General features: G+C 42.4%; 1 protein-coding gene across 4 annotated transcripts in view; it reads left to right on the top strand.

Annotated features, from left to right (window-relative positions):
* The window catches only part of pcyt1aa (phosphate cytidylyltransferase 1A, choline a), a 104,076-nt gene that overhangs the window by 4,268 nt on the left and 71,949 nt on the right, over nt 1-27,859 (top strand). Inside the window, exons 2-3 of one of the 4 annotated variants that reach the window (XM_059991821.1) lie at nt 18,153-18,226; nt 23,285-23,540. The exons of 1 other annotated variant lie outside the window; for it this stretch is intronic. Coding sequence is in view for 1 of the 3 variants with exons in the window: in XM_059991812.1 (XP_059847795.1) it covers nt 18,195-18,226 (32 nt within the window). In the remaining 2 variants the exon portion in view is untranslated. Of the gene's footprint in view, nt 1-18,152; nt 18,227-23,284; nt 23,541-27,859 lie in introns of those variants that run through there. 2 more of the 4 variants (XM_059991829.1, XM_059991812.1) reach the window with 2 other exon arrangements.

Genomic DNA, 27,859 nt, shown 5'->3' with positions numbered 1-27,859 from the left:
AGTCTTACCATTAAAATTATATCCTGTCTTCAAATTTGCCCTACTAAAATGAACCACTTCACACTTCCATCCGCCATTTCTCGGCCCAGTTCTGCATCATATCTATGTTCCACTGTAACCTCTGACAGCCCTCCACACTATCCACAACACTTTTGTGTCATCAGCTAACTTACTAACCCACCATTCTACTTCTTCATCCAGGTCATTTATAAAAATCACAAAGAGGAGGGGTCCCAAAACAGATCCCTGCGAAAACACCAGTGGTCACCGTCCTCCATGCAGAATATGAACCATCTACAACCACCCTTTGCCTTCTGTGAGCAAGCCAATTCTGGATCCATAAACAAGGTCTCCTTAGATCCCATGCCTCTACTTTCTGAATGAGCCTCGCATGAGGAACCTTATCAAATGCCATACTAAAATCCATATACATTACATCCATTGCACTACCTTCATCAATCAGGCTTGTAAGGCATGACCTGCCCTTGTCAAAACCATGTTGACTATCCCTAATCAGATTATGTCTCTCCAAATGCAGATGTCCTCCCTCTCAGGATCTTCTCCAACAGCCTGCCCACTACTAAATTAAGACTCACTGGTGTATAATTTCCTGGGTGATCTCTACTCCCTTTCTTGAACAAGGGAACAACATTTGCAACCTTCAGATCCTCTTGTACTTCTCCCATCGATATTGATGATGGAAAGATCATCGTCAAAGGCTTAGCAATCTCCTCCCTCACTTCTCTCAGTAGCTTGGCGTATATCTCGCCCGGTCCTGGCAACTTATCTAACTTAGTACCTTTCAAAAGCTCCAGCACATCCTCTTTCTTAAAGTCTATACACTCAAGCGCTTCAGTCTGCTGTAAGTCATCCCTACAATTGCCAAGTTCCTTTTCATTGGTGAATACTGAAACAACGTATTCATTACACATCTCCACTGGCTCCATGCACATGTTTCCACCGTCGCTTCTGATTGGTCCTATTCTCACACGGCTCATCCTCTTGCTCTTCACATACTTGTAGAATGCCTTGATCCTGCTCACCAAGGCCTTCTCATGGCCCCTTCTGGCTCTCCTAATTTCATTCTTGAGCTCCTTCCTGGCAAACTTGTAATTTTCTAGAATTCTAATAGTACCTAGTTTCTTAAACCTTTCATAAGCTTTTCGCTTCTTCTTAACTAGATTTTCTACATCCTCTGTACACCATGGTTCTTTTACCCTACCATCCTTTCCCTGCCTCATAGCTATGTAGAACACCATACAAATGTTCCCTGAACATTTGCCACATTTCTGCTGTGCATTTCCCTGAGAACGTCTGCTCCCAATTTATGTTCACAATTTCCTGCCTAATAGCATCATATTTCCCCCTACCCCAATTAAATGTTTTTACCAAATTGTCTACTCCTATCCCTCTCCAATGCGATGGTAAAGGAGCTACCTACAAAATGCCCTTCCTTCGAGAGATGTGACATCTGACCAGGTTCATTTTCCAATGCCAGATCAAGCCTGTCCTGTAGTTGGCTTATTTACATAATGCATCACGAAACCTTCCTGAATACACCTAACAAACTCCACCCTGCCTAAACCCCTTCCTCTAAGGAGATGCCAGTCAATATTGGGAAAGTCAAGATCACCCTATTATTATTGCACTGTTGCAGAATCTGCCTCCCTATCTGCTCCTCGATGTCTACTATTGGGGGGTCTATAAAAAACACCCAGTACAGTTATTGCCCCTTTCCTTTTCCTGACTTCCACCCACAATGACTCAGTAGACAATCCCTCAATGGCCACAACATCAAAATTCCACGTATTGATCCATGATCTAAGTTCATCCGTCTTGCTTATGATATACCTCGCATTAAAATAGACACATCTCAAACCATCAGGCTGAATGCTTCTCTGCTCTATCATCTGCCTATCCTTCCTCATAACTTCCCTACAAGCTGTCACTACTTCTGTGCCAACCGCCCCGTCCTCTGCCTCTTCACTTCGGTTCCCAGCCCCTGCAAATCTAGTTTAAACCCTCCTCAATAGCATTAGCAAAGCTCCCTCCCAGGAAACTGGTTCTCCTCCAGTTCAGGTGCAACCCATCCCACTTGTACAGGTCACTCCTTCCCCAGAGAAAGTTCAAATGATCCAAGAACTTGAAACCCTGCCCCCTGCACCATCTCCTCAGCCACTCATTCATCTTGCTGTCTTCCTGTTCTGACCTTCCCTAGCTCATTGCACCATGAGTAATCTGGAAATTACCACCTTGGAGGTCCTGCTCTTCAGCCTCCTTCCTAACTCCCTAAACTTTCTGTGCATGACCTCTCTCTCCTACCTATGTCATTGGTACCAACATGTTCCACGACCTCTGGCTACCCACCCTCCCCTTCAAGAATATTCTGCAACTGCTCAGAGACATTTTAACCTACTCTAACATCAATGTAACACTTCCCTCCCACATAACTCTTCTTTTTTTTATAATCCATGTGCCTGTCTAAGAGCCTCTTAAATATCCCTAATTTATCTGCCTCTACCACCACCCCGTTCCATGCACCCACCACTCTCTGTGTAATAATCAACCTCTGACATTCCCCCCCCCCCATACTTTCTTCCAATCACCTTAAAATTACGTTAGGGCCTCCATTGGTCAGAGTTGACCATGGATATTGCATCTTAGGTGTCTAGATTAAGAAACCAGGGCAGTACGATATGGAGGGCAAGCCGTTGCCCATGTTGCAAGCTCCTGCTTAGTAGCTAAGCCACACGTGAAGGCCACGAGCTAAACCTGCTTGAGGCACGTGCCATTGGGAGCTATCTCCACTATCACCCCTGGCTATAACAACCTTAAAATAATGCCCCCTCATATTAACCATTTCCACTGTGGGAAAAAGTCTTGGCTTCCCACTCCATTGTCTCTTATCATCTTGAACACCTTTATCAAGTCACTTTTGATCCTTCTTGTTCAAAGAGAACAGCTCTAGTTCACTCATCCTTTCTTCATAAGATGTGCTCTCTTATCCTGTCAGCATCCTGGTAAACCTCTTCTGGATTCTCTCTAAAGCTTCCACATCCTTCCTCTCATGAAGTGGTCAAAACTGAACACAATATTCTAACCAGCTTTATGGAGCTTGTGGGTCTTGAACTCAGTCCTCCGACTAATGAAGTACAACAGGCCACAAGTCTTCTTAACCATCCTATTAACTTGCACGGCATCTTCTAACCTGGTAATTTCTCTGTTGATGCTTCATTCTATCAGAAGCTGACTCCCTTCTGTCTGTGTCACTGTCTGGCATCACATTGTGCAAGGAGGTGTTCTGTGTGAAGTCAGCAGCCAGCATTGTGACGCTTATGAAAAAATATCATTACATAGTGTATACAATATCCCCAGCAGTGACCTGATATTTGTTGACTCTTGGGCTCGTGTATGTAAAGATTCCCCACTTAACGAGGGCTTGGAGTTCTGATCATTTTGTTATTCATTTTTGAATCTTTTCTCTGTTTCATGGATGTCTGTAAGAGTAAGGTTTCAGGTTGTATAATTCTCTGATATTAAATTGAACCATTTGAACATGATGGTAATGCAGCAGTCAGCATGCCTCTGTTATTGCTTGAGCCGTTTTGGAGTTCAGTTCTGGTGTTGTTCTGTAAGGAACTCATGGGTTTTCTATGGGTCCTCCAGTTTCCTCCCACAGTCTAAAGACGTACTGGGTAGTTTAATTGGTCATTTAAGTTATCCCTTGATTAGGTGAAGGTTAATTGGGTTTGTCGGGTTGGCGTGTCTTGAAGGGTCAGAAGGGCCAACTCTGCACTGTGTTGCTACATATGAGTATTAAACAGACACGGTATTCAAGTTCAAATTTATTGTCATTCATCTGTGTACATGTATACAGCTAAATGAAGCATCAGTCCTCAGGGGCCCATTTCATACAGTCACGTATTCAACCAAACACATCGACCCTCAGGGACAAATTTCATACAGTTACCCACAGGATGTATTCAACCGAACACCTGTACACAGTGAAACAAAACATCGATCCTCAGGGACAAATTACATACAGTTACCCACAGGATGTATTCAACCGAACACCTGTACGCAGTGAAACAAAACATCGATCCTCAGGGACAAATTACATACAGTTACCCACAGGATACAAGTGACTGGGCTTGTATACACTGGAAATGAGAAGGATGAGAGGGGATCTGATTAAAACATATAAGATTATTAAGGGATTGGACACGCTAGAAACAGGAAACATGTTCCCGATGTTGGGGGAGTCCAGAACCAAAGGCCACAGTTTAAGAATAAGGGGTAGGCCATTTAGAACAGAGTTGAGGAAAAACTTTTTTACCGAGAGAGTTGTGGATCTGTGGAATGCTCTGCCTTAGAAAGCAGTGGAGGCCAATTCTCTGGATGCTTTCAAGAAAGAGTTAGATAGAGCTCTTAAAGATAGTAGAGTCAAGGGATATGGGGAGAAGGCAGGAATGGGGTACTGATTGTGGATGATCAGCCGTGATCACAGTGAATGGCGGTGCTGGCTCGAAGAGCCGAATGGCCTACTCCTGCACCTATTGCCTATTGTATTCAACCAAACACCTGTATACAGTGAAACGAATCATCAGTCCTCAGGGGCCAGTGTCATATAGTCACATGCAGCGCATATTCAACCATACTCATGTACACGGCTAAATGAAACATCGATACTCGGGCCCATTTGATACAGTCGCACACAAGATGTATTCAAGATTGTTTAATTCAAGATCCAGATTTATTTGATGTCATTTCTAGTACACAAGAGTAAAGATGAACAAAATATAGTTCTGCTGCATTTCCAAATATAATGCAGCAGAAAAACTAAACACAATAAGAAAGAAAAACACAATAAATGCAAGTACATAAGATAGCTTAACTGCAATACCGTGCAGAAGTCTTAGGCACATATATATAACTCGGGTGCCCATGAGTTTTGTACATTACTGTATTTGTCAATGTACAGCGGAGAGTGAGATTGTAAATCTGGCAGAAACAAAGGGTGTTGGGAGTGGTGAGGGTGGAGTGCCATGGGAGGGGTGTCAGAGAAGGTATGCTGGGGGATGGGACTGGCATTGGTGTGACACACCCAGCCCTGAGACTCCAGGCAAGGTTATTTGATTCCAAGTGATTGATTTATTGATCATTCCAGAATGTCTCTCTGTGCTTCCCACTCCCTCCCCTCTCCCTTCCCCTTTTCCCTTCCCCCTGCCCCCGTTCCACTTCAGCCCATATCAGAATCACTCACATCTGTCATGAAATTTGTGTCTTTGTTTGTGGCAGCAGTACAATGCAACACATAAAATTACTGCAGTACTGTCCAAAAGTCTTGGACACCTTAGATAGGTAGATGTGCTTAAGACTTTTGTACAGTACTGTGCATAGATTGATTGTATGTCCATAAAGTGAAACTAGACACAGGGGTGTCTGTACACAAGGTGACTGACAGGAAATGATAAAGTAGTAGTAATGATAAAACACTTGGAGGAGTGTGGAGGGGTGGGTTAGTGGGTGGAGGTTTTGATCAGCCTTACTGCTTGGGGAAAGTAACTGTTTTTGAGTCTGGTGGTCCTGGTGTGGATGCTACGTAGCCTCCTCCCTGATGGGAGTGGGACAAACAGTCCATGAGAAGGGTGGGTGGGATCCTTCATGATGTTACTGGCCTGGTAGAGTTACAACAGCACATACAGTCACAAAATAATATTACCACGGTCCCTGGGTGACATGGCCTGAAGATTGATGGGTTGACATAAAGTGTGAGGTGCATGCCTATATAAGACAGGATAGTGTTACTGACATTAATGTAGTAAAACAAACAATCGTATAAATATGTGAAACAGCAACAATAAAAGATGAAAAGCGACCGGTGCAGGACGAGAGTGTGTCTGGGAGTTGGGGTGGGGTGGGGTGGTGAGGGGCGACAGGGTGTTTGGATGGTGTTGTGCTGTAAGGTTTATAAGAGTGAGGTTTGAAGACTTGGGGAGGCGGAGAGAGAGAGAAGGATAAAAGTCAGAAACACATTGGATTTCTTTCAACATTCCTCCAACAGCCCACACTCAGTGAGTCGGGTGACTGAAATATTGCAGAGATATATTTGTACTGACGGAGACACAAGAGACAACAGACACTGGAATCTGGAGCAACAGTCAATCTGCTGGAGGAACTCAGCGGGTCAGACAGCATCTGTAGCGGCAAATGAAATGTCAATACTCTGCATCAACATCAACATTTATTAGTCGAGGCACTGAGTTCAAAAGTCAGCAAGTTATGTTGCAGCTTTATAAACTCTAGTTAGGCCATGTCTGTAGTACCGCGGACAGTTCGGGCGCCCCATTATAGGAAGGATGTCGAGGCTTTAGAGAGAGTGGAGTAGAGGGTGTTATTAGAGAGAGTCTAAGCCCCAAGCCCAATATCACTCGCAAGGCAGCTGACCACAAGGCCCTACAAAGGATTGTGGAGGTTGCTGGGACAATCAACGGGATCTCTATTCCATACATCCGAGATATTTATTGCAAGCATTGCATACTCAGGGCTCTTAGCATTGTCAATCATCCCTCCCATCCATCCAACAATCTCTCCGGCCCCTGCCATCAGGCAGGAGGTACCGTAGCATTAGGACAAGGACTGTCAGGATGGGAAAAAGCTTCTCCCCAAAGCAGTAAGACCACTGAACTCCCTGCCAACACCCAGGTCTCATCAGGTATGAAGTGCCAGTAGCATTATACTGTTTACTTTTAACTTGTGTCAAAAATTCACCATATTATTTGTTAATTTATTTGTGGTAATATCACTTTATGTGTTGTATGTGAGCTATATGTACTGTGTTGTGCATCTTAGTCCAGAGGAATGTTGCTTCATTTGGCAGTATACGTGTGTACAGTTAATTAACAATAAAACTGAACTTGAACTTGAAAATCTTGCTTGAGGGATAAACATATCTCTGAACATTAGAAATATCTCCCCTGCTGTTTGAATTGATGCCATTTTATATCTTGAGTAAGCAGACACAGTAGTTCACCATCTCATTCAGAGTGTTTTCTGCAACAAGAGTTGTGCCTCCTTGATGCTGTCATCCTGAGTGTACTAATGGTTTACGTGCTCTAGTTCCTGAATTAGGAATTCGAACCCCTGATCTTTAGACCTGAAATTCAGCAAAACTAGTAGCAGTCTGAGATCTGGTGACGGAAGTCAGAAAGTGACAGACTGCAAACTTTGTTCAAGGTCTTGGTTTTCCTCCCCCCACCCCTCCCTGATGTATGTTCATACATGATGAGTCAGGGTTCCATAAAAGCAGTGCAAGGGAGTGATTGTTCTAACACAGTGCCAAGGAAGATCATTTTGTTTTCTGGATGAGCTGTATTAGATCATAAGACCGTGAAATATAATCTCCATTCTCCTGCCTTCTCTCCGTAACCTTTGATGTTAAGAACAGGAAACTATCAACCTCTGCTTTAAATATCCCCATTGCCTTGAATTCACTCCCCTTGGAATTTTTCATGTTTTATTGTTTCACAACATTGGATCACAGTGAATTCGGTTTGGCTTTTTTGACACCGATCAACAGAAAAAGACTTTCGTGTCAAAGTTGAAAACAGATCTCTCGAAAGTGATCAAAATTAATTACAAATATAAAACATAAAATAATTGATTGCTTAAGTATTCACTCCTTTTTAATATGATACACCAAATCATTGATGCAGCCAGTTGGTTTTAGAAGTCACATAATTAGTTAAATGGAGATCTGTTTTTGGAGATCTGTGTGCAGTCAAGGTGTTTCAATTGATTGTAATAAAAATACACCTGTATCTGGAAGGTGTAATTGCTGGCGAGTCAGTATCCTGGCAAAAACTACACCATGAAGACAAAAGAACACTCCAAGAACTCCAGAAAAAGGTTATTGAAAAACCCAAGTCAGGAAATGGATACAGGAAAATTTCCAAGTCACTGAATATCCCCTAGAGTACAGTTAAGTCAATCATCAAGAAATGGAAAGAATATGGCACAGCTGTAAATTTGCATAGAGTTGGCCATCCTCAAAAACTGAGTGATCGTGCAAGAAGGGGACTAGTGAGGGAGGCCACTAAGAGACTGATGATAACTCTGGAGGAGTTACAAGCTTCAGTGGCTGAGATGGGAGAGACTGCGCATACAGTGACTGTTGCTCAGGTGATTCACCAGTCGCAGCTTTATGGGAGAGTGGCAAAGAGAAAGCCACTGTTGAAAAAAAAAATCTCAAATGAAATCTTGGCTAGAGTTTGCAAAAGGCAAGTGGAAGACTCTGACATCAGCTGGAAGAAGGTTCTATGGTCTGATGTAAACAAAACTGAGCTCTTTGGCCATCAGGCTAAATGTTATGTTTGGTGTAAGCCGAACACCACACATCATCAAAAACACCCCATCCCTACTATGAAGCATGGTGGTGGCTGCATCGTGCTGTGGGGATGCTTCACTGCAGTCGGCCCTGGAAGGCTTGTGAAGGTAGAGGGTAAAATGCAGCAAAACACAGGGAAATCCTGGAGGAAAACCTGATGCAATCAGCAAGAAAACTGTGACTTGGGAGAAGATCTGTTTTCCAACAAGACAGTGACTCCAAGTATAAAGCCAAAGCTTCACAGGAATGGCTTAAAAACAACAAAGTTAATGTTCTGGAATGGTCAAGTCAGAGTCCAGACCTCAATCCAATTGAGAATTTGTGGCTGGACTTGAAAAGATCTGTTCACCCATGTAATCTGACAGAGCTTGAACATTTTTGTAAAGAAGAATGGGGAAAAATTGCAGTGTCCAGATATGCAAAGCTGATAGAGACCTATCCACACAGACTCAAGGCTGTAATTGCTGCCAAAGGTGCATCTACTAAATACTGACTTGAAAGGGGTGAATAATTATGTAATAAATTATTTTGTTTTATACTTATAATTAATTTAGATCATTTTGTGGAGATCTGTTTTCACTTTGACATGAAAGAGTCTTTTTCTTTTGATCAGTGCCAAGAAAGCCAAATTAAATCCACTGTGATTCAATGCTGTAAAACAATAAAACATGAACATTTAAAAGGGGATGAATACTTCTTCTAGGCTTCAGTGAGACCCTTCCCCCCCCCATTCTTCTAAACTCCAGCAAGTACAGGAATGAGGGCATACATCTTCAAACTGATATGAGACCTCTTATGACAACAACACATATTTTGTCTGGTTAGCTGCCAACCTGATAATATGAACATATATTTTGCTACCTTCTGGTAATTTCTTCCCCCTTCCCCTTCCCTCTTCCCATTGGCTCCTCTCTTACCCCTTCTTTCTCCTCACCTGCCCCTTACTTACCTGATTCTCCCCTCCTTCCCTTTCTCCCATAATTCTCCCCTCAATCCGTTGTCTTCAGCCTTTTACCTCTTCTCCCTATCATCTCCCAACTTCTTACTTTATCCCCTCCCCTATCCCCCTCACCCAGTCTCACCTGTCAGTTTGTAGCTGCCTTATTCTGGCTTTTCCCCCTTCCTTTTCAGTCCTGATGCAAGGCTTCAGCCTGGAATTTCAAATGTATAGTCCCCTTTATAGTTGCTGTCTGAGCTGCTGAGTTCCTCCAGCATTTTCAGTAGGATATTGGACTCAGTCAAATTGTAACTGCAGCTTCTGGGAGGGATTTCCCAAAATATTCTCATGCAGTTTATAGGAATCATTGATCTTGTGAAGTTGGGACGGATAGTGGATAAAGACACCGTGGGCAGCTATACTGATTATGTTGACAGGCAGCAGGAGTTTGGTTTATTGTCACAGCTGAAAGGGAGAGCCCTTGTCAATGCAGAACCGTTCAATATAGTACTGGTATTGCTTTATCATTGTCACATGTCCCAAGATGCAGTGAAGACCTGGTCCTGCATACTGTTCCAGACACCCAGACATCAACCTCCCTGACGCTGAACACCGGTGTACTGAAGGGATGTGTACTGAGCCCTCTCTTTACAGCATTCACCCATGACTGTGCCCTTGTCTACGCCACCAACTCCAACATCAGATTTGCAGATGACGCCACAGTGACTGGATTAATTACAAACAACAACAAAACAGCATACAGAGAGATGGTGCAGAAACTGACTGAAAGCTGCAATAAGCAGAACCTTTCACACAACATTTAAAAAAAAACCAAAGACACAATTATTAATTTCAGGAAATCCAGTACTCATAACCGGTGAATGGGGTCTCCAGCTTTAAGTGTTTGGGAGTGAACATTTCAGAGGAGCTCTCCTGCGCCACCAACAAGTAGGAGGGAAGGTTCAGCAGCACCTGTACTGCTTTAGCAGTTTAAAGGAAGCAAATCTCATGTCAAGTCAAGTCATTTTTTATTGTCATTTTGACCATAACTGCTGGTACAGTACACAGTAAAAACGAGACAATGTTTTTCAGGGCCATGGTCCTATATGAACAATACAAAAACTACATAAACCAACACAAAAACTACACTAGACTACAGATCTACCCAGGACTGCATAAAGTACACAGAACAGTGCAGGCATTACAATAAATAATAAACAAGACAATAGGCACAGCAGAGGGCAGTAGGTTGGTAGTCTGATGGCTTGGGGGAAAATCTGTTACATAAGTAATCAGCTGAATGGCGGCATCTGGGATTCTGTCCGTTTCTGTACTCCTGCCAAGTATTTCGTTGCCACGGATGTAGTCCAATTTATTGTCCATTGGAGAGCAGAATGGACGGGAGAGCCGGCCGGCTAGGGCTTGCTTTTTTCCTGGCACAGACTCCTGTCCGCTCGCCTCACTTCCGCTTACGACATCCCCACCTCCGGCCACCGGCATCAGGCGACTCCGAGGACTGCAGGCCCGATTCCCTCAGCAAACCGAGGCCGAGCAATCTACCCAGCAGATTTTCACGAAGGTTTGTTTTTGGGCGATCTCTGTATTGTAGCAGTATCTGGCGATGGTAGATAGTCGCTCTGTTATCCATTGCCCTAAACCCTAATTGTGCCTTAAAATTAAATTTAAAAAAACAAAATTAAAGTAGCACCAGATCCGAAAGGCCGCCTACAGGATATTTATTCCAAAAGCTACTGGTAAACCTTTATCGAGGGCATATTGACTTACTGCATGACAGTATAGTGCGTTAGCTATAACAGGTTCGACCAGAAACCCCTCACTGAGTGGCCTGGACTGCTCAGACCATCACTGGGATGCAACTACCAGATATGGAAGCCACGCTGTCGACAGCAGGCTCACAACATCATAACAGACTCATCCCACCCCAGTAATCACCTGTCCAACCTCCTCCCATCCGGCACGAGACTCAGAAACATCTTTGCATGGACATCCAGAATGAAAAACAACAGCTTTCTCCCCAGGGCTGTCGTGCAACTGTTCAATGCACCCCCACCACCCGCAGTCCATAACACTGTAGACAATCTCTAAGTACAGTACATGGACATGTGCAATACTTGGGTTCCAAAGGGGCAGCTACCTTCCTTTGATTTCCAAACTCTTTGTTTTTGTTTGACTCTCAGCTTTAAATCTTGATGCTATTTTATATTTAATCATTGAATTTTATAACATGGGCATGTGCAGAACTTGAATGGCTCAGCGGCTGTTTCTTTTAATTTTAGAGTTGTGTGGGTTTTTCACTTGTAACTTAGATGTCATTCTTAATAATATAGAAATTATTTTAAATGTAATCATTATGTTTTCAGTAATTGAATTGCCAGTACACTGTTTTGCACGGACTGGAGTAGTACTGCAATTTTGTTATCCTCACGTTTTTAATTTAATCTGTTGCATAGAAAGTTACGCACAGTATAGGCCCTTCAGCCCACAATGTTGTGCTGATCTTTTAACCTACTCTAAGATCAATCTAACCCTTCGCTCCCACATAACCCTCCATTTTTCTGTTTTCCATGTGCCCGTCTAAGAGTCTCTTAGGTATCCCAAATGTATCCGCCTCTACCACCACTCCTGGCAGTGTGTTCCACACATCCAGCACACTCTGTGTAAAGAACTTTCCTCAAACACACAGATATTCAGACACAGTGCATTGAGAGGAAGCACAAGGTAATCATACCAATAACTTGGCACTTTGCGCAACACTACTACAGATCGGAGCATTCTGGAGTTCGGAGTTCAATTCCAGTGGGTCTATAAGGAGTTTGTACATTCTCCCCGTGAACTGCATAGGCGCTCCAGTTTTCTCCCACAGTCCAACCATGTAGGTTAATTGGTCATTATAAATTGTCCCGAGATTAGGGTAGGGTTAGATCGTTGGGTTGCTGGACTGGATGGGCCTGGGTATGTAAATAAATAAGTAATAACAGAATGCTCTCAATCCAAACAGAAAGCTGTCAGATTCTGTCTATCCAGATACTTAAAGATCCTGTCCCATAAGACATAAGAGCAGAATTAGGCCATATGGCCCATCGTCTAGGCCCTGCTATTCGATCATGGCTGATTTATTATCCCTCTCAACCCCATTCTTTTGCCTTCTCTCCATAACCTTTGACACCCTGACTAATCAAGAACTTATCAACCTCCGCTTTAAATATACCCAGTGACCTAGATTCCACAGCAGTCTGTGGCAATGAATTCTATAGATTTAACACCCTCTGGCTAAAGAAATTCCTCATTTCTCTTCTAAAGGGTAGTCCTTGAAATCTGAGGCTGTGCCCTTTCACCCCAGACTCCCCCACCATAGGAAACATCCTCTCCACATCTGCTCTATATAGGCCTTTCAATATTTGACAGGTTTCAATTAGATTCTCCCCGCATTCTTCTGAACTTCAAGTACAAGCTCAGAGCCATCAAATGCTCCTCATAGGGTAACCCTTTTTAGATTCTTGATTGGTTGGGGCATTAAGGGATACGAAGAGAAGGCAGGAAATTGGGGCTGAGAGGAAAATTGAATTAGCCATGCCGAAATTGCAGACCAGACCCGATGTTCCTATATCTTAGCTTATGGTCATTCTCGTGAACCTCCTCTAGACCCTCTCCAATGCTAGCACACCTTTCCTTAATAAGTGGCTCAAAACTGCTCACAATATTCCATGTGATCTGACCAGTGCCTTACAAAGCCTCAGCATTACATCCTTGCTTTTATATTCTTTCTAGTTCTCACCTTCCTCACTACTGATTCAACCTACAGGCTAACTTTTAGGGAGTCCTACATGAGTACTCCCAAGTCCCTTTACACCTCTGAGTTTTGAATTTTCTCTTTAGAGAAAAGTCTACACCATTATTCCTTCAATCAAAGTTCATGACCGAACACTACCCTACACTAAATTCCATCTCCCACCTCTTTGCTCATTCTCCCAACCTGAGCCCTCCTGCAGACGCCCTGCTTCGTCACCACCTGCCTCCCCACCTATCCTCATATCAACGAGGGAACTGTTCAATACAGGCAGTCCCTGGGTTACATACAAGTTCCGTTCCTGAGTCCGTCTTTAAGTCGGATTTGTACGTAAGTCAGAACAAGTACATCCGGTATTGTTTAGCGTCAGTCAAACGTTTGTGTTGTATATAGTATTTATTTTACCTTTGGTAGAGTATTCCAGAGTTTCGGTGTTTTAGAGCAAAAGGCCACTAACCAGTATTCGTGGATGTAAGATTATGATCAGGGATGTAAGAGTATAAACACTCCAAAATATACGGAGAAGCTAGATTATTCAGAGCCTTCTGTACAATTAAAGGTATTTAAAAATTGATCCTGAAGGACACAGGTGGCCAGTGCAATGATGCCAAAACTGATGAAATTTTGATTGGGTTGAGGATCAGTGGCATGGAATGCAAAACGACTGGGGACTTGTCACTGCCATTGTGATGTGTCATCATCTTCTGCCAGCTGACCATTGAGGTCTTGCTTGGATGGTTCTTTTTACAACCTTACCAGTAGCTAAGCTCCAGATGCCATGGCTGTCGAGACCTCAGGTGTCAGGAACTCACAAGCCTCTCCGTCAGGACAAGGTGACGATCCTCAGAGTTAGAAACACAAGAACAGACTGTTTATTCCCCTCCGTAGATACTGCCTGCTATGACGAGAGATTGAGTTGCCTGGGACTGTACTCGCTGGACTTCAGCAGAACAGGAAAGGTTCAAATAGAGTTATATAAAATTATGGAAGGAGTAGATTAGTTAGAAACAGGAAAGTTGTTTCCACTGTTAGATGAGACTAGAACTAGGGGACATAGCCGAAAGATTTGAAGGAATAGATTTAGCACAGAGATGAAGAGAAACTGCTTTCCCCAGAGAGTAGCGAATCTGTGGAATTCTCTGCCTAGAGTAGCAGTAAAGGCTACTTCATTGAATGTATTTAAGACAAAGTTAGATAGATGTTGTGGCTGATGGTTGAGGTGTAACCTGGTAATGCAAGTCCTGAGGCTCTTGTACCTTGTACTTTCTTCCTGATGGCAGCAGTGAGGAGAGAGCATATCCTGTGTGGTGGGGATCCCTGATGAAAGATGCTGCTTTCCTACAACAGCATTTCAAATGTAATTTAAAGTTGCTAACCTCTCCACCTCAGATCCTCTGATGAGGACTGGCTCATGGATCTGTGGTTACCTCCTCCTGAAATCTATAATCAGCTCCTTGGTCTCCTAATATTTTTGGTATTACCCGTAATGAGAAGTTATACAAATTATCGCTTTATGCTGATGATTTGTTGTTATATATTTCTAATCCTAGTAGGTCTATTCCTGCTATTTTATCCTTGTTGGCTCAATTTGGTAGTTTTTCTGGTTATAAGTTAAACTTAGATAAGAGTGAGTTATTCCCTTTAAACGCGCAAACTTTATTGAGTGATAGGATGCCATTTAAAGTTGTTACTGATAACTTTATCTATTTAGGTATAAAAATCACCAAGAAATATAAAGATTTATTTGGACTGAATTTTTTACCTATGCTTCATCAAATTCAGCAACTTACTACTAGATGGTCTCCCTTATTTTTATCATTAGTTGGTCGGATTAATGCTATTAAAATGATGATTTTACCGAAATTTTTATATTTATTCCAAGCTTTACCAATTTTTATTCCTAAATCTTTTTTTGATAATATTGATTCAAAGATTTCCTCATTTGTTTGGCAAAATAAAAATCCTAGGTTAAGCAAAAGGCAATTACAAAAGTCTAAAAAAGATGGTGGTCTAGCTTTACCTAACTTTAGATTTTATTATTGGGCGAATAATATTCGTAACCTAATGTACTGGAAACTAGATTTGGATTCACCTGTGTGCCCACAGTGGGTAAATTTGGAATGTAGTGAGGTTAAGGGATATTCTATATTTTCCGTTCTTGGTTCTTTTCTTCCTATTGATTTAGCCAAATTCAATAAACAGATATCTAACCCTGTTGTTAAACATACACTACGAATTTGGTTTCAATTTCGCAAATTCTTTAATCTGAAAAACTTTGCTTTGGACAGCCCTATTTTATGTAATTTTTTTTTTAAACCTTCATTGACAGATCAAGCTTTTAGTATATGGAAAAGGAAAGGTATAAAATGTTTTCGTGATCTTTTTTTTGAAGGTACTTTGATGTCTTTTGATCAACTATCCAACAAATTTGAATTACCTAAATCTAATTTTTTTAGATACTTACAAATTAGAAATTTCTTACATAAAATTCTTCCATCTTTTCCTAATTCAACTCCATCGGATTTTTCAGATTTGATTTTTACTTTTAATTCTTGTCAGAAGGGATTAGTAGCTTTTATTTATAACATGATTATGAAGATACAGCCAGAAATATCGGATAGAATTAGACAAGAATGGGAAAAAGAACTTCGATGTAATATATCAACAGATAAATGGGAAAAAATTTTACAAATGGTTAATTCCTCCTCTATTTGTGCTAAACATGCTTTAATACAATTTAAAATTGTACATAGAGCTTATATGTCTAAAGATAAACTTGCCCGATTTTATTCGCATATCAATCCTCAATGTGACAGATGTCACTTAGAAGTGGCTTCATTGACTCACATGTTTTGGACATGTCCCACTTTACATAACTATTGGAAGGACATTTTTGATGTCATTTCCTCAGTATGGAATATCGATTTACAACCCCATTTTATTACTGCAATTTTCGGTATACCAAATGAAGATGGCAATCAACTTTCCCCTTCAATCAGACGAATGATTGCCTTTGTAACATTAATTGCCAGAAGGTCTATATTACAAAACTGGAAAGAAGTAAATCCTCCTACTACATTTCAGTGGTTCTCCCAAACTATTTCTTATTTGAGTTTGGAAAAAATCAGAAGCACTATCTTTGATTCTTCAATTAAATTTGAAGAAACCTGGGGACCATTTATTCGACACTTTCATATGAATTAATTTGGCTTATTTCAGATCCTTTTCTCTACTTATACTTGTTCAGGTATGGAGTTCTGGAGTTCTTTTCTTGACACCTTTATATATTTATAAAGTGTTATTATTGCCCATGTTAGTGTTAGTTTAGTATTTTTTTTCATTATATATTTTTTCTCATATATAATTTCAATTTTTTTTTTCTTTTTTCGACGATTATTTTTGTTTTTCATATATATTTACATAGACTTGATTGATTTATGCACCTTTTGTTGATGGATGTTTTAATAGGATATTATTATCCTATTACTAATGTAATCTCAAGTTTATTGAATCTGTAATCTATTCATTATTTTGTGTTGTTTTTTTTTATATATGAAATTTAATAAAAAGATTGAAAAAGAAAGAAAGAAAGAAAGCTCCTTGGTCTTGCTGACATTGAGTGAGAGGTTGTTATTATGGCACCACTCAGTCAGATTTCAAAAGGCAATGCCTCAAAAAGGTGGCATCCATTGTTAAAGACCCCCATCACCCAGAGGCCCACTCCCCTCATTAATACCATTGGGGGGGGGAAGATGGACACTCAACGGTTTAGGAACAGCTTCTTCCCCTTTCATCAGTTTTCTGGATGGACAATGAACCCAGGTACACAACTCACTACCTTTTTTGCTCTCTTTATGCTTACTTAATGATATTCAAATATGTATATATATGTGTATGTGTGTGTGTATATATGTGTGTGAGTGTGTTAGTTATTATTGAGAGCCTCAAAACAAATTTCACAAGTGATAATAAACCTGAATCTGATAAGAACATCGATTCTGCATTCATAACCTTGCTTAACAAGAATCTTTCTACTTAAAAATAATTAATGACTGCTTCCACTGTCCTTTGAAGAAGAGACATTTGAAGACCATCAAACTTCTTCAGAAGACAAAAGAACTCATCAGTTTTAAGTGGGCAGTGTGTTATCCGTAAAGTCACTGAGCTTAATGACCAGATAATCTTGTTTCCGGGATGTTGATCAAGATCACACACCAACAGACTTAGCAGAACACAGCCTAATGATTCTCAAGGCTACTGTCCCAAGGTTGTCATATTCACTCTTTAGGGAGTTTTCATACTCTGGTATATTATTGGAGAGAAATAGTAGGAGTAGTGCAGTCACTCGAGTTGAGTATGATGTTTTCCTAAAGGGTTGTCTATGGTTGGGTCTTCAGGTGGTTTAGAGGTCGAGCTGGGATCCATATGTTCTGGTGTCATGTGGGCAAGAGTCAGTGGTTAGTGGAGGGTCTCTTGGTTGTTCAGTCAGTCCTTTTGCAGCCGCCGCTTGTTCTCTGCAGCACACAGAGATTGCTCTCCTGTAGCGCAGCTCCCTCTTGGACAGATTTCCTCTCGGCGTAATTATTGGGTGTAACGTCTTGCCAGTTTTTAGACGTCATGTTGAATTTCTTCAGGCTGATTTTGATGTTATCTTAGAAGCGTTTCCTTGTCCACCAGGGGCTCGCTGACCTTCCTTCCACTGGATCTGTTCGAGGAGATGTGAGTTAGACATCCAGGTGACATGACTTATCCAGTGGATGTTGTATTGTTTTGTCACAGTGGAGATGCTGTTCATGTCAGCCTCTTCCAGTGTGCTGGTGTTAGTGCCTCTGTTCTTCCAGCTGATCCTCAAAATCTTCAGTAAGACCTTTTGGTGGTGTTCTTCCAGGGCTTTCAGGTGTCTCCTCTAGGTGGTCCATGATTTGGCTCCAAACTAACGTAGGAAGGACGACTGGTCTATAGACCAAAAGTTTTGTTTGGACCTTTAGTCCTCAAAATATCTTTTCCTTAATCTTGCATAGGCTCCAGTAGCACAACTCAGGCGGTGGCTGATCTCTGAGTCGATGTCTGCCTTTGAGGAGAGAACGCTGACAAGGTAGGGAAAGTGGTCTACGTTTTCAACCGTGATTACGTCAACTTTTATGGAGGGCTGGATAAGTGGCAGGTTGGGTGGTTGCTGATATAGGACCTGGGTCCTTTTTATATTTAAGACAAGATCCAGGACCCGATATGCCTTGGCAAAGAGTTTATTATTGATAGTTAGTTTTTAAAGACCGTTTCATTTGCAATACTCACTTACATAACTTTAATATTTGGAATCTACTCAGGTAAATTCACAGAATTACATATTTATAATGGTTCCACATCCCAACTAGTAGAACCCCTTTGAATATTCAATATTGGGTTTAAACTAGAGTTGCAGGGGGATCGGGGGTAGAGTGCCAGAATGGTTAGTGGAGAGGTTGTGGAGGCAGATGTTGGTAAGATCTCAGACCAAGTTAGGACTCAAAGGTTGAGCATGGTGCTATGGTGCCAAATTCAAAAGGGTGAATACAAGACTGAAGGTGTTCCTGAGTGTATATGGAATAAGGTAGATGAACTTGCAGCACAACAGTCTGGCACGTATGATGCTGTAGATATCACTGAATCACGGCTGAAAGATTATTGTTGTGAGCTTAATGTCTAAGGATACACATTGCATCAAATGGACAGGTAGGAAGGCTGAGAGGGTGGCGTAGCTCTGTTGGAAAAAAATGAATTTAAATCATTACAAAGAGGTGACATATTGTTGGAAGGTGCTGAATCATTGTGGATAGAGCTGAGGAACTGCAAAGTTAAAATGACCCTGATGGGAGTTGTATACAAACCCCCTCCCCCCAAACAGTAGTAAGGATGTAGCCTACAAATCACAATGGGAGATAGAAAATGCATGTCAAAAGGGCAATGTTACAATGGTCATGGGGGACTTCAGTATGCTGGCAGGTTGGGAAAATCAAGTTGGTGGTGGATTCCAGGAGGGGGAATTTCTTGAGTGCCTAGGAAATGGCTTTTTAGAGCGATTCATGGTTGAGCCCACTATGGGGTCAGCTATTCTGGATTGGGTGTTGTGCAATGAACCAGAATTGATTAGAGAGCTTAACGTAAAAAAATCATTAGGGGCAAGTGATCATAATTTGATCGAATTCACCCTGAAATCTGAGAGGGAGAAACTGAAGTCAGATGTATCAGTATTACAATGGAGTGATGGGAATTTATGGCATGAAAGAGGAGCTGGCCAAAATTAATTGGAAAAGAACACTGGCAGGGATTACAGCAGAGCATCAATGGCTGGAATTTCTTGAAACAATTCGGAAGGCACAGGAAATATACATCCAAAAGAGGAAGAAGTATTCTAAGATGATACAACCGTGGCTAACAAGAGAAGTGAAAGCCGATATTAAAGCCAAAGTGAGGGCATATAATACAGCAAAAATTAGTGGGAAGTTAGAGAATTGGGAAGCTTTTAAAAACCAACAAAAAGGCAATGAAAAAGTCATTAAGAAGGTAAAGGTGGAATATGAAAGTAAGCTGGCAGATAATATTAAAAAGGATATTAAAAGTTTCTCCAGACACATGAAGTATAAAAAAGAAGCGAGAGTGGATATCAGATCACTGGAAAACGATGCTGGAGAGTTAGTAACGGAGGACAAGGAAATGGCAGAGGAACTGAATAAGTATTTTGCATCAGTCTTCACTGTGAAAGACACCAGTAGTATGGTGGAAGTTCCAGGTGTCAGGGGGCATGAAGTGTGTGAAGTTCCTTAATTAGAGAGGAGTTTCTTGGGAAACTGAAAGGTCTGAAAGTAGATAATTCACCTGGACCAGATGGTGTACACCCCAGAGTTCTGAAAGAGGTGGCTAGAGAGATTGTGGAGGTGTTAGTAGTGATCTTTCAAGAATCACTAGATTCTGGAATAGTTCCAGAAGCTTGAAAAATTGTAAATGTCACTCCACTCTTCAAGAAGGGAGAGAGGCAGAAGAAAGGAAAGATGTATTGACATTAGAGAGGGTCCAGAGGAGGTTCACAAGAATGATTCCAGGATGAAAGGTTTTTATGAATGAAGAGCATTTCATTCATCGCTCATGGCCAGGCACAGCTCAAATACCATCTACAGATTTGCTGATGAAACAAGCATTGTTGGTAGAATCTCAGGTGATGATGAGAGGGCGTACAGGAGTGAGATATGCCAATTAGTGGAGTGGTGCTGCAGCAACAACCCGGCACTCAATGTCAGTAAGATGAAAGAGCTGATTGTGGACTTCAGGAAGGGTAAGACAAAGGAACACATACCAATCCTCATAGAGGGATCAGAATTGGAGAGAGCTGAGTAGCTTCAAGTTCCTGGGTGACAAGATCTCTTGAGGATCTAACCTGGTCCCAACATACTGATATATCATAAAGAAGGCAAAACAGTGGCTATACTTTATTAGGAGTTTGAAGTGATTTGGCATGTCAACAAATACACTCAAAAGCTTCTATTATTGTGCTGTGGAGAGCATTCTGACAGGCTGCATCACTGTCTGGTATGGAGGGGCTACTGCACAGGACTGTAAGAAGCTGCAGAAGGTTGTAAATCTAGTCAGCTCTATCTTGGGCACTAGCCTTCAAAGTACCCAGGACATCTTTAGGCAGTGGTGTCTTAGAAAGGCAGTGTCCATTATTAAAGACCTCCAGTACCCAGGGCATGCTGTTTTCTCACTGTTACCATCAGGAAGGAGATACAGAAGCCTGAAAGCACACACTCAGCGATTCAGGAACAGCTTCTTTCCCTCTGCCATCTGATTCCTAAATGGACTTTGAAGCTTTGGACACTACCTCATTTTTTTCTGTTTTTGCACATTTTTAATAATCTATTCAATATATGTAAATGTAATTGATTTACTTGTTTATTTATTGTTTTATTTTATTTATTATTATTTTTTCTCTCTCTGCTAGATTATGTACTGCAATGAACTGCTGCTGCTAAGTTAACAAATTTCACGTCTCATGCCGGTGATAATAAACCTGATTCTGATTCATAGCTCTGGGCCGGTCCTCACTGGAGTTTAGAATGATGAGAGGAGGATCCCATGGATATCTAGCAAATATTGAAAGGCCTAGATGGAGTGGATGTGGAGAGGATGCTTCCTGTAGTAGGGAAGTCTAGGACCAGAGATCACTGCCACAGAATAGAAGTATAGCCATTTAGAACAGAGATGAGGGGATATTTCTTTAGCTAGAGGGTGATGAATCTGTGGAATTCATTGCCACAGATGGCTGTAGATACCAAGTCATTTGGTGTATTTAAAGCTGAGATTCCCAGGTTCTCGATTAGTCAAGGCTTCAAAGGTTACGGGGATGAGGTTGAGAGGGATAATAAGTCAGCCAGTGGAACAGACTCGATGGGATGAATGGCCTAATTCCGTTCTTATGTTTTATAGTCTAAATTCCAGAATAATCCCTAGCAGCTCACTAACTCTTTCTCAGCTGCTGAGGTGATGTCATTTGAGCACATTTTAACAGTGAGGAAAGATGATCTACCCTGATGAAGGGTCTTGGCCTGAAACGCCGATTATTTATTCATTTCCATAGATGCTGCCTGAGTTGCTGAGCTCCACCAGCATTTTGTTTGTGTTACTCTGGGTTTCCAGCATCTGCAGAATCATTTGGGTTTATGAACAGAATTTTTGTACAGGAGGTTCAGGATTGCCAGACTGGGTAACAGCTTCTTCCCTGAGACTGAGACTAATGAATACTGCCTGCACCGAGGCCTCATCACTACAACAGTGAGCTAATTACCGTACTTTTCACCTGAGCTGCACACTTTGAATTATATTTCATTACCTTATTTATTGGACTATTTTGTTTTATGTGCTGCGTGTGATGTACGTTTTGTGGGTGTAACTTGGTCTGAAGGAATGTTGTTTCATTTGGTTTTATATACAGTATGTACAGTTAGATGACAATACATTTGAACTTTACTTGACTTGATAGGTTCATTAGTTTGGGCCCAAATCCTATTCTAGGTTTAGGCCATAAGACATAGAGCAGAATTAGGCCATTCAGCCCATCGAGTTTGGTCCACCCTTCCATCATAGCTGATTTATTATCCCCCCCCCCCACCACATTCTCCTGCACTGCCTGTAACCTTTGACACCCTGACTAATGAAGAACACATCAGTCCCTGCTTTTCATGTGGTCAATGACTGAGAGGTGAAAATTCACATGTTAGTTCACCACAGCTTCCTACTTTATAATTTCAACTTCCAATCATGTTAATAGAAAAGCATTTTAGAAAATAGAAGCTATCTTGGGGGAACTTGGTTGACAGTGGTAGTCAAGGTTCTATTCCTTTCGCTGTCTGTAAGGAATTTGTATGTTCTGCCTGTGACAGCGCGGGCTGCCTCCGGATGCTCCAGTTCCCTTCCGAAGTCCAGAGATGTACAGCTTAGGGTTAGAAAGTTGTGGGCATGCTATGTTGGCTCTGGAAGCAGGGTGCCATTTGCAGGCTGCCTCCCTGATGCAAACAGCACATTTCACTGTTCGTTTCAATGACGAATACAGCTAATCTTTTTAGGTTGTTTTCTCTGGAGTGTCAGAGGCTGAGCAGAGGTCTGATAGAGGTTTATAAGATTCTGAGAGGCATAGGTAGAGTAGACAGACAGTATCTTTTTCATAGGGTTGAAATGTCTAATACCAAAGGGCATATATTTAAGGTAGGGTATTTTCAAAGGAAATGTGAGGGGTAAGTTTATTACACAGAGAGGGGTGGGTGTCTGGAATGCGTAGCCAGGGGTGGTAGTAAAGGCAGATGCATTGGGACCTTTCAGGGACATTTAGACAGGCGCAGGAATGTCAGGAAAATGGAAGGATAAGGGCATTGTGTGGGCAGAAAGGATTAGTTTAGCTCCTGTTTTGCACCGCAGACCAATTTAATATTGACAATATTCTTGCGGACCGGCCGACGGTGGGAGGAGTGGGGTGTTAAACACGACTGGAATACAGCGATACTCGAAGGGAGTTCCTTATGTCCAGTCTATTCCACAATTTAATTTTTGTGGCTATCAGCACTTGCTCCTGACCCGCTTGCTCAAGTTTTTTCCCCTCAAAAATCTCAACTGGTTTGTCTTTAAGTGCAGGGTGCTTGGACTCAGGGTACTGAAGCAGTTTTGAGAGCTTCGTTGCCTCATTAGACAGCCTCTGGGCCCGAACTCCAGCGTCCCGCCCGCATACCGCCAGACGCCTTGGCCAGGCGCGGCTGGTCATGGTTGGATGAGAGGACAAGGTCAGGGCCGGAGGTCCCCGTACCGGGGCCGCGGCAGTCGCAGTCCAGAGAGAGCGACCCACCGAGCGAGGATTGCGACAGGACGCACACCCGGCCTCCTTGTAGGTAGGTAGGATCTATCAGCCAACAAAAGTTTGGCTCGAGGGATGACTTTCAGTAGATCGCTAAGTAAGTAAGTAGCAGGTAGCTGCTCTGCTACTTACGAAACCCTGAGCCCGAATTAGGTCGTCTGCGAATATTTTAGCACCGGGTTCCCTGCGAACATTCAGTGTGCTAAACAGGTTTAGAGGCGGCTCCCATCTGTCCACGCTCCAAGCCAGTAGCAGCAGCACTTCCTGCCGACTTCCCAAGGCGGCCGTTTACCCGAGGCCAACCAGTGATCCCTGGCCCGAGGCTTTCACTGCGTTTAGGCGACTGATGACCTCGCGAGTGTTCAAGTTCAACAGTGGGCATGACAGCGAATGAGGAAAGGTGCAGCTGACTCATATTGTTTCATATCAACAAATCATATCGTTTCCTCGTGGCCCAGTAGCACATGCTTTGCGGCCCGGTGGTTGGGGACCACTGGTTTAGCTGGCCATTTGAATACTTATTGGTTCAGCATAATATTGTGGGTGAAAGGGCCGGTTCCTATGCTGGACTGTTGTATATTCTATGTTGAGGTACTGGTTAAACAAGAATTTCCACTCTGAGATGCCCAACCCTATATGCACACGTGTCAAGTTTGCTCAGCAGGAATCCCAGCTATTTTCAGAGTTGCCCTGAGAAATCCTGCCTCAGAACAGAACATCCTAGACCAGAGGTCGGCAACCTGCGGCTCCGGAGCCACATGCGGCTCTTTGATCTCTGTGATGCGGCTCCCCGTGGTTTGTTAGCTTTTGAAATGTAATTCGAAATTTGAAGATTATGGTGATCTTGTACAATCTGAAAACTTTGCGGAGACACCGTTTCCTGGCACATCCGAACTGGCTCACAATTAGCCACCGTTCCAGCTAAGGGAGATAGCCTACGGGGGTTTGTGAGTACGTGTCTTTTGGAGCATCCGCACCCACGGGGACGGGTTGAGGGAGGCTTTAAAGCAAGGCTGTTTAGTTCGAATAAAGTTACCTTTGACTGCAGTCTTTATTTTAGCGCTGCGTGTAGCACACCTCTACAACGTGTTTTTTTATCACTATTAATATACATCACAACTGCCAATGCCTGACACCCGCCAGTGCGCGCATTCTTTTAATTCTTCGATCCAAGGTAGGCTACCTACGGAGTAACCTTCAACCCAACGTCTTTTTTTCGGAGTTCAAAATGTTTTTGTTGCATGCAGAAATGTAATTTCGTTTTCTCTGCAGGAGTTCATCAATTTCATAAATGCAACACATTATAGTTTGTTTATACATAGCATAAAGGCAAAAAAAACCTGTTGTATGCAGTGTTATTTCATTTTGTGGCTCCCAGTGTTTTCTTTTCTGTGGGAAATGGGTCCATATTGGCTCTTTCAGTGGTAAACGTTGCCGACCCCTGTCCTAGACCGAAATCAGTATAGATGAAAGTTTATGGTCACATGCACAATGAAAAACTTTCTTGCAGCAGCACCATAGGTACATTAAGTCATAGAATATTACAGTGCAGAAACATGCCTTTTGGCCCATCTAGTCCATGACAAACTATTATTCTTCCATGGACCATAGCCTAACATACCTCTCCGTGCACTTATCCAAATTTCTCTTAAATGTTGGAATCAAACCTGCACGCACCACTTCTGCTGGCAGCTTGTTCCTCAACTCTGAAGAAGTTCCCCCTCAGATTCCCCTTAAATATTACACCTTTCACCCTTAACCCGTGACACTTAGTTCTTGTCTCACCCAATCTCAGTGGAAAAAGCTGGCTTGCATTTACCCTATCTGTACCTCTCATCATTCTGTGCACCTCTGTCAAATCTCCCCTCATTCTCTGATGCTCCAGGGAATAAAGTCCTAACCTATTCAGTCTTTCTCTATAATTCAGCTCCTGGTAAATTTCCTCTGCAGTCTTTCAATCTTATTGACATCGTTATCACCTCGGCAGCATACAACATTGGACAAGCAGCACGAAAAACTTAAGTTAAGCATAAATTATACACAATGTTTACCAAAAAAATGCAACGAGAACAGAAAAGAAATCAACTTTAGCACAAAGTGACGAGAGTGGATGTAGTGTTGCTAAACTGTGGTGATTAGGCTTTAGCTGGTTGGTTGAAGGAAGTAGCTGTTACTGTGTTTTATTTAGAGATACAGCAGGTAACAGGCCCTTCTGGCCCACCAAACCACGTTGCCTAGCAACCCACCTGTTTAACCCTAATCTAGTCACAGGACAATTTACAATAATCTAGTATCCTGTTAACAGGTATGGTGGACTGTGGGAGGAAACCAGAGCACCCATAGGAAACCCACATGCAGATGACAAGAACGTGCAGACTTTCTGATGGGATGCTGGAATTGACCGCAAACTCCTCTGCTCTGAGCTGTAATAGCATTGTGCTGATTACTACGCTACCATGGCGCCCTTGCTCCTGAACCTGGTGATGTAGGACTTCAGGTTTACAACTGAGCGGATTTCATTTTACAATTGGGTTGAGAACTTTGTTTTAAATGGTGGAACTTGGTGGGGCTGCAAACCTTGACTTTCTGAAATGGTATCTAGGTAAGCCATGGCTATTGACTTACAAGTTGGAAGGGTGGTGAGACTAAAATGACCCTTTGTGGGAGATACTAACTGTTATAATTCTATCTCACAGATAGAGCAGTGATTCATCGACTCAGTGTGGAGCACAGGAATTGATCCCAAATTTCAGTAAATCCCTTGAGCCCACTCCTGTCACACGCACAATACATGTGGAGGTGCCTGTCCTTTCAAGATATGACTTGACTATAGAGTCATAGAGAAGTACAGCACAGAAACAGGCCCTTCGGCCCATCATCCATGCTAAAACCATTTAAGCTGCCTATTCCCAATGACCTGTACCAGGACCATAGCCCTCCCTATCCCTGCTATCCCTGTACCTATCCAAACTTCTCTTAAACGTTGAAATTGAGCTTGTATACACCATTTGTGATGGCAGCTCATTCCACATTCTCACGACCCTCTGAGAAAAGAAGGTTCCCCTCACGTTCCCCTTAAACTTCTCACATTTCACCCTTAAGCCATGGCCTCTTGTTGTAGTCCCACCCAACCTCAGTGGAAAATGCCTACATGCATTTACCCAGTCTATATCCCTCATAATTTTGTATATCAAATCTCCTCTCAATCTTCTCATCCTGAAGAAAACAGTCCTAACCTATTTCAAACTTTCCTTATAACTTGGGTCCTCCAGACTCAGCAGCATCCTTGTAAATGTTCTCAGCACTCTGCACTTGTTTGCATCTTTCCTGTAGGTAGGTGACCAAAACTGCTCACAGTACCCCAAATTAGACGTCACCTATGTCTTACACAACTTCAACATAACATCCTATTTTCTGTATTCAATACATTGGTTTATGAAGGCCAATGTGCCAAAAGCTTTCTTTACGACCCCATCTACCTGTGACGCCACTTTTGACAAATTATTGACCTATATTCCCAGACCCCTTTGTTCTACCACTATCCTCAGTGCCCTACCATTCACTGAGCAAGTCCTACCCTGGTGAATTCTACTGAAGTACAAAACCTCACACATGTCTGCATTATCTGCCATTTTTCAGCCCATTTTGCCAGATGATGTAGATCCCTCTGCAAACCATGGTAGCCTCCCTCACTGTCCACTACACACCCAATCTTGGTGACATCTGCAAAATTGCTGATCCAGTTAACCTCATTATCATCCAGATCATTGATGTAGATGGCAACCAGCAAAGGACCCAGCACCAATCCGTGCAGCACATCACCAGCCCCAGGCCTCCAGTCAGAGAGGCAACCCTCTACCACCACTGTCTGGCTTCTTCCTCCAAGCCAAAGTCTAATCCAATTTACTACCTCACACTGAATGCCAAGTGACTAAACCTTCTTGACCAGCCTCCCATGCGGGACCTTGTCAAATGTCCACGTAGACAGTATCCACTGCCTTGCCTTCAACCACTTTCCTGGCAAATTCCTCTATAAGATTGGTTAGACATGACCTATCATGCATGAAGCCATGCTGACTATCCCTTATCAGTCCCTGTCTATCCAAATGCTTATACACTCCGTCTCTCAGAATACCTTCCAATAACTTTCCCACAATTGATATCAGATTCACTGGCCTTTAATTTCCTGGTTTCTGTTTGGAGCCTTTTTTAAACAGCAGAACAACATTGGCTATCCTCTGGTACCTCTACTGTTGCTAAGGATGTTTTAAATTTCTCTGCTAGGACCCGGGCAATTTCTGCACTTGACTCCTGTAGGGACTGGGGGAATACTTTGTCAGGCCCTGGGGATTT

Source organism: Hypanus sabinus, chromosome 2 (genome assembly GCF_030144855.1).
Source record: "Hypanus sabinus isolate sHypSab1 chromosome 2, sHypSab1.hap1, whole genome shotgun sequence".
Taxonomy (NCBI): Eukaryota; Metazoa; Chordata; class Chondrichthyes; order Myliobatiformes; family Dasyatidae; genus Hypanus; species Hypanus sabinus.
Note: the sequence above shows the minus strand (reverse complement) of the source record. Positions and strands in the feature narration are given on the sequence as shown.